This window comes from Odontesthes bonariensis, chromosome 20 (assembly GCF_027942865.1).
Source record: "Odontesthes bonariensis isolate fOdoBon6 chromosome 20, fOdoBon6.hap1, whole genome shotgun sequence".
NCBI classification, from domain to species: Eukaryota; Metazoa; Chordata; class Actinopteri; order Atheriniformes; family Atherinopsidae; genus Odontesthes; species Odontesthes bonariensis.
The window spans coordinates 32,091,041-32,101,091 of NC_134525.1; the positions used below are offsets into that span (position 1 = coordinate 32,091,041).

The 10,051-nt window shown below is 41.6% G+C and overlaps 1 protein-coding gene across 1 annotated transcript; it reads right to left on the reverse strand.

Moving 5' to 3' along the window:
* Positions 1–8,549: 8,549 nt before the first annotated feature.
* LOC142369998 (uncharacterized) lies at positions 8,550–9,632 on the reverse strand. Its single transcript, XM_075452414.1, has 2 exons — positions 8,802–9,632; positions 8,550–8,657 (listed from the first exon to the last, which is right to left on the reverse strand). The coding sequence occupies exons 1-2, from the start codon at positions 9,630–9,632 to the stop codon at positions 8,550–8,552; spliced, it is 939 nt and encodes a 312-aa protein (XP_075308529.1).
* Between the last annotated feature and the right edge of the window lie 419 nt (positions 9,633–10,051).

Genomic DNA, 10,051 nt, shown 5'->3' on the forward strand with positions numbered 1-10,051 from the left:
GTCCTGGCTGGGATAGAGACATCCTTTGGAGACCTTGGGTGATGTGGAGTAAAGGGTCTGGTGAGGGGGGAGGGCTGGGGGTTGTTTGCCTCGCTGCTGTGTCCTTCAGTCTAATCTGTACAGTCATGTTTGGGTTTTGCCGTCCCAACAGCATGACGTAAGTGTGCACCAAGTAATCTGCATCCAGTTCCATTGGGATGCACGCCATCAGGTCTGAAACGCTCCTTACAGTTCCCAAAGATATTAAAGTTATCAATGAACTTAATCCCATGGGCGATGCATGCATTTGACAACCATGTGTTTAGGCCAAGAAGTCTGCTGAAAAGTTCAATTCCTTTACCCACAGTGGGAATGGGGCCAGAAATGGAGACCCTATGTGCTCCATAGTGACACAGTCTCTCCAACAGCAGAGAAAAGTCTTTCTTCAGGATCTCAGAGCCAGTCTTCCTTCTCAGAATATCAAAAGACCCTGTGTGGACAATGATCCTCGTGCCATCTGGATGAGTAGACAGAATGGTCGGCAAAATATCTATCAGTTCCCTGACTGATGTATCAGAAAAAGTTCTATTTTCCGTCTTTGCCATTCTGACATGCTGTGTTATAGAATCCCCGATCAGAATGGTGTCTATTCCTTTTTGTGTGGAGGTGTCGATCGCTTCTGTAGTCCTCACCTTGGTTGTGGGATTTGGGCTTCTCCTGATGATCTGGTTAGCCCTTGGCTGAGGTTTGGGGCCATTTCCCTTGTTTGTCTTTATGTTTGGGTTACATTCATCATCACACACTCTATTTGGAGTCAACGGATCATATCTGTAATGCAATGGAACTTCAGGTGGCGGAGTGAGTGCTGGAGGTTTAGGTTTGGTGCTGGATTTACCTCTGCGACGGACATGATGAGACCAGATCCTGGCTGGGGTTGATGACTGGTTTGGCACCAAGATCTGAGTTAGTCCTTTGGCACATGAAGGCTCCACAGCCTGCACAGGAGCTATAATAAAGTCAATAAATTCCTCGTTGTTACAAATGTCTTGCAGCGTTTCAATCCTCTTCTCGAGCTGTGCTACCTTCGCAAAGAGTAGCTCACACTGTGTACAGCTCACTGATACTGCAGGGTTAGGAGACATATTTTCGTGTTTTTATTCTAAATTTCTCTTACTTTTCTCGTAAGGTCTCGTACGAACACGCCACGTCAGATTCAACAAACGCTCTTAACTTCGGAAAAAGTGTGTAAACGACCTGCGTAAATGATGAATCACACCTGTGCGTATCTAAGTTCACGTGCACGAGGATAGTAGATTTGCATACTCCACGCCCAAAATTATACCATATTAGGTGCTTTGCTTCCTCTCTCCTGTGTCAGGAAGTGTTGAGTGTTGAGTCATGAGAATGGCATCAAGGCTAAAAAAGAACAACTTTAGGGGCTCTGAGACTGAAGTTCTGCTTTCAGAGATGCAGAAAGGAAAATCTGTCATTTTTAGCAGTGTCAGAAGTGGAATTACGGGACCTGCTAAAGCCAAGAAATGGGAAGCAATTAGGAGTGCTGTTAATGCCATGTCACCAAAATAAAAAAATAAATGGTTTGATATGAAAATGGCTTAAAAATGCGCTCGATGACTGCAACTAAAGCCGTGCAATCAGTTGTTGCCTCATCATGATGGCTCTTTGATGGGGTGGTCCATGAGGGGGGTCTTCTGGCACCACAGCTTCTTGTCTGCCTGGGCTGGTTCAGGTGGAGACCCTCGTTCATGGCAATATTGCGCAAATCTGGCATGCCTTCTCTGGGCTATAGAGCAGTTTGCCCCCCGCTGTATCGAGACACACCCACCTGGCCTTCAGCTCAGTGCGCTCCACGACAGCACGGGTGTTTTGATGGGTATATGCGTCTCGTGCTCCAATTATGATTGGCAGTCCAGCCACGGCATGAAAGTCCCTCTTAATTTGTACTTGTTGGACAGCGGTGTATGGGAATCTGCCCTCTAAGAAATATCCTGTAAAAACTACAGTAGAGTACAGGCAGCACGGTTGCCAGAACTTTACTGTATTGCAATATACAGAACAGTACTGTAATACAGTATATTGCAGTTTACTGTAATCTAGAGTTACTGTAAGAACAATACACTGTACCTTACTGTATTCCCTGAATTACTGTAAATATGGATTGCTGTAGCTTACTGTGTTGTGCATGTTATTGTAGCTACAATTTACAGTGCTTTACCCATGACTTTGTCTTACTGTAACTCAGTAAGGCAGTAATGTACTGTAATTCAATTAAAAGGCCTTTTTAAAAAAATATTTATACAATAACAATTGTTTTTGATTTTTTATTAGCTTTCCATCAATATTTCACAAAACAATAACATATAAAAACAATGTAAAAGTCAAGTTATTATAGGTATAATTCAATTGAAATACATTAACATTCATTTGCCCGCACTGTATATGAAGAGTTTCATTGCAAAATGGTGTATCCACCATTCTTGACTTTTGCATTTTATTAATGGAAATGACTGTTCAGAAGTCCTATCATCTATGTGTGAATTCTTGCCATTCAAATATTTTGAGAACATACTTTTTAAACTTATATAAAATGCATTTTACAATGCAATGCAATGGAGTGCCCAATACAAAAATGTCAATTTCCCAAAATGTTCCAAAATGGATACACACCGTTTGGAACGAAACTCTTCATATATACAATAACATTTTTTTGTTTAAATGAGCTTTTCCTTTGATATTCAAGTGAACGCTGGAACAATAGGCGATATAAGAAAACCATTGTCCTTCAATATTTCATTAAATGTAACAACAATAAGCAATTACAAAAAAATAATGTGTGACAAGTAGACAAAGTTCATATTCCTGGGAAAGAATATTATGAAATTGTTTTATTTTTAGTCAAGGTAACTCCATTGAAACACCAAGGTGTTCATGACTCAGCCGTAACAAAGAGACTAGGCAAACATGGCATGCATTTCAGAGTTCAAAGGCCAAAGCCACCTCTGACAAGGAGAGCATTAAGGCTTGTCTCAAATTTGCTAAAAACATATTGACAATGCATAAAAAGCTTAGAGAAAATATTCTGTGGACAGATGAAACAAAAGTTGTTGTTTTTTTTAAAGGAGAGCCTTCTGTAACATCTGGTGTGAAATGAACACTGCATTCGATAAAAAAGAATGCCATGTCAAAAGTGAAACGTGACAATTAAAACACGCTCTATCATTTCAATTTCCTTGAGTGACAAAGATGCAATAAAAGATAAGAAAAAAGTAAGGGGGCAAATACAGTCCCCTCCGAATGTTTGGAACAGCAAGGCAAATGTCCTTGGTTTTGTTGTTCACTGAAGACCTTTGGGTTTAAGACTAAAAGATGAATATGAGAAATGAGTTCAGAATGTCACCTGTTACCTATACTCTGTAAATCACACCACCACTGTCCTCCACAGTTAAGATAACACATTCCATTGTTTAAAGAAACCGCTGAGAGCAACTTGTCCTGCTGCTTGTCAACAAGAAACATCTCTCAGTCACATGTTCCAATACTATTGCTCACCAAAAAAATGGTGTGGTGTAATACGAATGGTGATAAATCCAAAATTATTTAACACATCTAGATTTAAACGCCAGGACATCAAAGCTGACATTCTGAACTTTTGTTTCATATTCATCTTTTGGGCTTAAACCCAAATGTCTTTTGTGCACAACAAAAACAAGAGAATTTGGCTTGCTGTTCCAAGACTGAATGAATTTGTTAACCAGGGGCTTGATGCTTTCTGCTTTCTTCTGTACGGTTTTGCCTGTCCTCTTGCTCACTCCCTGCCTGGCCAAACTCTTCTTGCCCTCCTCCGGGTTGATTCTGACCATGAATCTGCAATTAAAGAATAATTTAATATCTTTTTTTTTGTCATATGCACATTATTGATTATACACTGCTCCAAAAAAAATAAGGGTAATCAAAACAATCTAATGCTTCTGTGATATTAGCCTGCGGAGTGTTTCCCTAAAACTCAGCCTAAGTAGTACTTAGGTATGAGGTGCCCCTTTGGCAATATATCAGAAATAGCTCTCATCACCACTAAAAGTTTATACATACACTATTTTACCTTGCACATGCTTTTTGCGCAAACATTTTATTTGCATGTGTGTAAAAAAAACACTGTATGGAAGCCTATAAAATTATTGTATGGTATACACTATTAGTGATATGATATATTGCCTAGGGTGCACCTCACACTTAAATACTACTTAGGCTTAAGTATTACTTAAATGTTTTTGGGAAACGCACCCCTGTCCAGTTACAAAGCAACACTCGTTGGAAATTCATTTTCCCTACTGTTGTGCAAATATAACAAGCAAATTACAGGTAGTAACCAAAATATGAAAAGTCAGAATGCCCGCACATCAGTAGCAAACATAAGATAACTGAAAGGAAAATAAAGGTCCGCAACACTGTTTGATGCTCCCAAAAATGTAATGGCACAACGTTTCGGACTCTTAGTCCTTCATCACAGTGCAACAGAGAATAGGTGTAGTGGATGTGGTATATATCGTCATGCCATTAAATTTTTGGGAGCATCAACCAGTGTTGCGGACCTTTATTTTCCTTTCAATAACCAAAATACACCCAAAAAATAGAGATATCTATTTCCATCCTTTCTGGCTGATGTTTGGTCACATGTGCCTTTTGACAGTTCCACATCCCTGTTGGTACCACAAGCCGGTGTCTATCACACACTGAATTTGCTCAGCTAGTGCCACTCATTCAAGAGGGCACAATGATGTGTGCTGTGGCAAGAAGGTTTGCTGTGTGTCAAGCACATTATCCTAAGCATGGAGGAGATGCCAGGAGAAATGCCAGTACACCAGGGGACGTGGAGGAGGCTATAATACCGTTTTTCAACCCAGCAGCGGGATTGCAATCTCCTTCCTTGTGCGAGGTGGCACAGGAAGGGCACCGCCAGAGCACAGCAAAATGAGCTATGCAGGCCATTGATGTGCTCTACTCAAATGGTCAGAAACAGACTTCATGAGGAGGGTATGAGGGCATGGTGTCCACAAGTGATAGTGATTTGCGTATGTAGCAGCATAGATGCATGACCAGTTCCCTCACCTGCCTGTAGGCATGCTGTCAATTATTCAATCAGAGGAGTGGCAGTATAAAAGGAGCCCTCCCTCATGCTTTCCCTGTCTGCTTCCATTGAATTGTCTGCTACCGGGTTAGGGGTCATTTTCTCGACAAGGTATGTCTGCTGCTCTCGCGGCATGTTTACCTTTTGGTCTCTCTGGTGTGCTGATTATTTGTTGTTGCTGCAGTGGTGGCCGTTATGCATCCCTGGCTCCAATGGCTCTCGGGGTGCTGTCTCCCCTCGCGGTGGTGAGTGTTTGATCTCTCTCTGTGTCTCTGTATATATGCTACATTTTAGGGCTAACGCTAGTATGCTCAGTTAACAGGTGTACTGCCGCCTGGGTCGTCCTCTCCTCCTCCGGAGCGTGTCATCATAAGATGCCGTTGTAATTCTGGTCGCACTGACCGGTAGGCTGGAGACACTGCTGCTCTGCACGGAGCTTTTATCCTGCTGCTCTGCACGGAGCTTCTGATCCTGCTTTACTGACTGACAGTTCGTCCAACCTGCTCGGGGTTTTTATCTATCGCCGATAAGTATTGCCTGAAAAAGGTCTTGCTTGGGATTCCCTGTTTTAATGTTGTAATCGTCTAGTGCTTCAGCCTTAACGGCTGCGCCTGGCGCCGGCAGTCTGAGCGCTGTGCCTGACGCACGGAGGGTCTCTGGCAGTTTTAATTGATTTTGAGGTTACCCTCCCTTAGTTTCTGCTTTGTTTTCTTTGTTAGTTTCCGTTAGCTACTTTGAGATAATTTGTATATTGTTTTCTTTTGGAGTACATTTGTATTTTGGTTTTGTTTATTTCTTTTTCAGTTACTAAATTGACCATTATTAAGATTTGTTTATCTCCTTCTCAGTGCTGGCGTCTGGTGGCTGGGTGCTGGTGGTCCGGGTGGTGGTCTTCCCCCTTTCTTTTTGCTGTGTTCCTTTGGGATTTGAGTTCTCACATTTTGGTGCCTTTAAGTTGGTTTGTTGTTTCTTTATATATTTTAGTTAGGATTCTGCCCCCCTTCTCACTAGCCCCTGTTTCCCCAGTCACGCTCAGCACTGTTTAGGTCTTCTTTCATTTTTCTGTATGAATGTTTTTAAATCGTATTATAAAAAGACAACTATTATAATAAAAACTAGATCTTTTTGTATAAACATCGAACTACGTCTTCTCACTCATTGTATATTGATCCTGCGTGTCCTTGAACCTAAACTTAATAATTCTCTGGGTGAAATTCCTGGAGTGGCGTTGTTGGATCACACCGAAAACCATTTGAGCTTAACTTAGTCTGCTCGGCTGCCACACGTATACCAGGAAACAACAAGACTGGCACATTCACCATTGGGCGCATTTTGGTTACTACCTCTAATTATGTATGTTATGTAGTACGGGAACCACTGAATAGTAAGAATACTGAACAGACAGTACTGGTAAATAACCAACCTTTGGACCAGCTCCAGGGTGCATGCAGCATCTTCTTGGTATTGCATATTGAAGACATAGAAGCTTGCAAAGAGGCTGGCAAGCGCTGTAGCAAAGTTGGGTGTAGTCAGCACATGGATTTGTCTTTCAATGGATAACATCCAGTGACTGCCCTGAAAAAGACAGCCACAGTCACAATCTACAGTACCGGGAAATCGAAGACAAATGATAGTGATAAGGCTACTCAAAATAAGTGAGTGCTTTTGCAAAGATAAGTGGACAAATATTGTCACATCAATGTGTGCCATGCTGATAGACTCTTACCCAAAAATACTGAGTGCTGTAATAGAATCCAAAGGTGCTGCAACAAAGTATTAGTTTAAGGGTGTGCATATTTATGCAACCATGTTAATTGAAGTTTTTTTCTATTCTTTCCCTTTAAAGCTTTGAGTTTGTTTTTCAATTGCATTGTACAGGATAGTAGTTTAGATTTAAGTAGTTGTGAAATTCTTTCTGTCATTTTTTTACGTAACAAAAACCTGGCATTTAAACAGGGGTGTGTAGACTTTTTATAGGCACTGTATAACCGCTGTGTTGTTCTTGACTTTACAGATGGGACACTTTTTTGACCACACAACATGGTTCCAGTGATCAATATCCTTGTACTGTTTGTGTCTGATGAGACCATGATAAACAAATTTGCTTTAGATGGTGTCAAGCATGTGTGATGATAACTAAGTGAGTTTTCCAAAAAAAAATGTCCGGTCTGTAAAATCAAGCATGCTAGTGGGACTGACATGGTTTGGGGCTGCATGAATGCCGTCAACATTGGAAAGCTGAATTTCACCTAAAGAAACATGTACGTATGTCAACATGCACTGCCTCTACAGAAGCAGATCATGATATTCTCTATAGGATTTCACTCAAATCTCACACACATTTTTGTCATGTTTTAGTCAGGTGCGACTCAATACACCATCACCATGAAACGCACTATGACACGCACACCGATGACCGCTCTTTTAATCCCTTTTAATTTCGTGACGTTTCGGGCCAACAGGCCCCTTCTCAGACACTCTCTACGGAATTTTAACCTGGGGTGTACTCACTTTTGTGGGTACATGTTCAGTTCCACAAAGTAATCCAATTTACGCACCCTCCCGGCCACAAACTTAAAGGCGCGATACCCACTTGGAATATATGTGGGTACATGTTCAAACATTAAAGGCTGTGTTTTGAATTTTTTTTGAGAGAACAACAAATTGAAGCGGTTATATTTGTTGTACGCAGTTTACTATTCATTATGTCAAAATGAAATTTCTTTAATGTTGTCCTATGAAAAGATATACTTTCAAATCTGTAAAAATGTGAGGATTGTACTCACTTCTGTGACACTCTATACTGTACAGTGTATGGAAAGTGAGTACACCACTATCTTTTCACGAGACTACACTAAATAGACTTCAATTTGACAGAATGAAAAGTAGTCAGTGTACAGCTCATATAACCGTTTCAATTTACTGTTCACTCAAGATCATTCAAAATACAGCCATTAATGTCTCATTCTCTGCCAACAAAAGTGAGTACACCCCCATGTAAAAAAGGCATCGAGAGGGTCATGACCTGCTTCAGTAGTCACAGTACATCTTGACATGCATGTTTCTTTTGGTGAAATTCAGCTTCTTAATGTTGACAACATTCATACAGCCCCAAATCATGTCAGTCCTACTACCATGCTTGACTTTAAGCATGGGACACTGGTCTTTGTACTACTCACTTGGTTACCACCACACATACACACCATCTAAAATAAATGTGTTTATCTTCATCTCTGATGGAACCATGTCCTTTGGTTTGATGACACCAAGATAAACAAATTTGTTTTAGATGGTGTGTGATCCATGTGTGGCAGTAACCAACTGAGTAGTACAAAGAACACTGTCCCAAGCTTAATAGCGGGACTGACATAGTTGGGAGGTGTAGTGGCTATCCTAACATGGCACAATTCATGAACATTCATTCCAGTTAAGTAAATAAGATAAGCACAGTGTACAGTAAAAACTCACCAAGCATAATAAGTCGGGGGGTGTCTGGAAGTCCCAGTTCTTCTATGTCCACCACAGTTGCCGTCCCCTGTGTCATTGAATAAAAGTAGAATGAGAGAAGAGATAGTCAGAATGAGATAATGTCAATGACATTGAATAGCAAAACATTAACCGACACTCTGTAGTACGACCCACAAATAAACCACAATGCAATTCATGGAACAATACTTACATCCGCCAATATGAACAGCGATGATGATTCTTCTTTGAAGAATGCCATGACCAGTAGGATGGCTGCGACTGCAAAGAAGTTCGCATCCTCCAACGTCCTGTTGTCGTCCTCCAGCTCCCTCAGTAAGGACGTGACCTCTCCTTTCCAAGTGAGTCGCTGCTGAAAGAAGAAATTGACAATTCTCCTCCCCTTCCCATCGAGGGCCTCTGAAAGTCTAGTGAGTATGTCAATGCCAGTGAGAGTTTCAAAATGAGAGCACAGCCACCTTGTCTCGAACAGAAAGGGCCACTCTTCTTTGATCGCGGAGACTTGTGGAGGGGGGCTTGAGTTGATGAATTCACGTTGATTCCAATATGTTGAAGACATTAGCTCATCAACACGGCTTGTGTCTGCTTGACGTGGGCCTTCCCTGTTGAAGAGCGTAGTCAGCATCTGCCTCTTCACCTCAAGAGAGTTGGGGGTTTCACCTTCTGGAACTTTGGGTTGCCAGTTGACGCAGCCATAACTATCCAGCATTTTGAAGCCGTTTCTTGGAAATGCAGTTTCTGTTTTTTTCCTTTTGGGTTGCCTGACTTTTGCGAGAGTGTTGTTTCGGTTGAGGTGTTCAACACGTGTCTTGAACTGATTGAGTAAGGATGTGTAGCCACAGCCTAACAGATCCCCTTCATCTGTGACGTCTCCAAATGTTTTGGGGTACAGAGCCACGGCATCCTTGGCAATTGTAGCGCACTGTGATCTGCTCGGGTTAAGGCAATGACACCTAATTGCATCAACAATAATTCTGATAATTTTGAGCCTTTCAGATTGTGCTGCACGCACTCCTCTCCCCATGCATTGCCTCAGTCCTGTGGGCATTTTTTCCCAAGGTATTTGGAAGTCCATGATCCATTGAGACGATGGGTGGGTAGAGGGAGAAGACATGGTCGTGCTAGAGTCTGCCAATGGTGCAGGTGGCATTTCTGGAGCAGGCGTTGTTTGTGGGGATGTGTACACTAACTGCACAAAAGAACTTTGGAGCGGCTGTGTGGTACAATCTATGGAAAGAAAAAACAAGTTTAAGAATCAATGTTAAGTTATGTTTTTTTTCTGTTGTGTGTGTTTGTGCTGTAGTGGAGGACTTGTGTTGCATGAGTAAATGTTGCAAGGGAAAGTGAGTAGGATTCTGAAGCTTGGGTAGCTATTGTAGTGTATAGGGGGAGGTATTTCCAAGGATGTGTTTAAGTGCCCGGTTAAGATGATGTACAGTATGT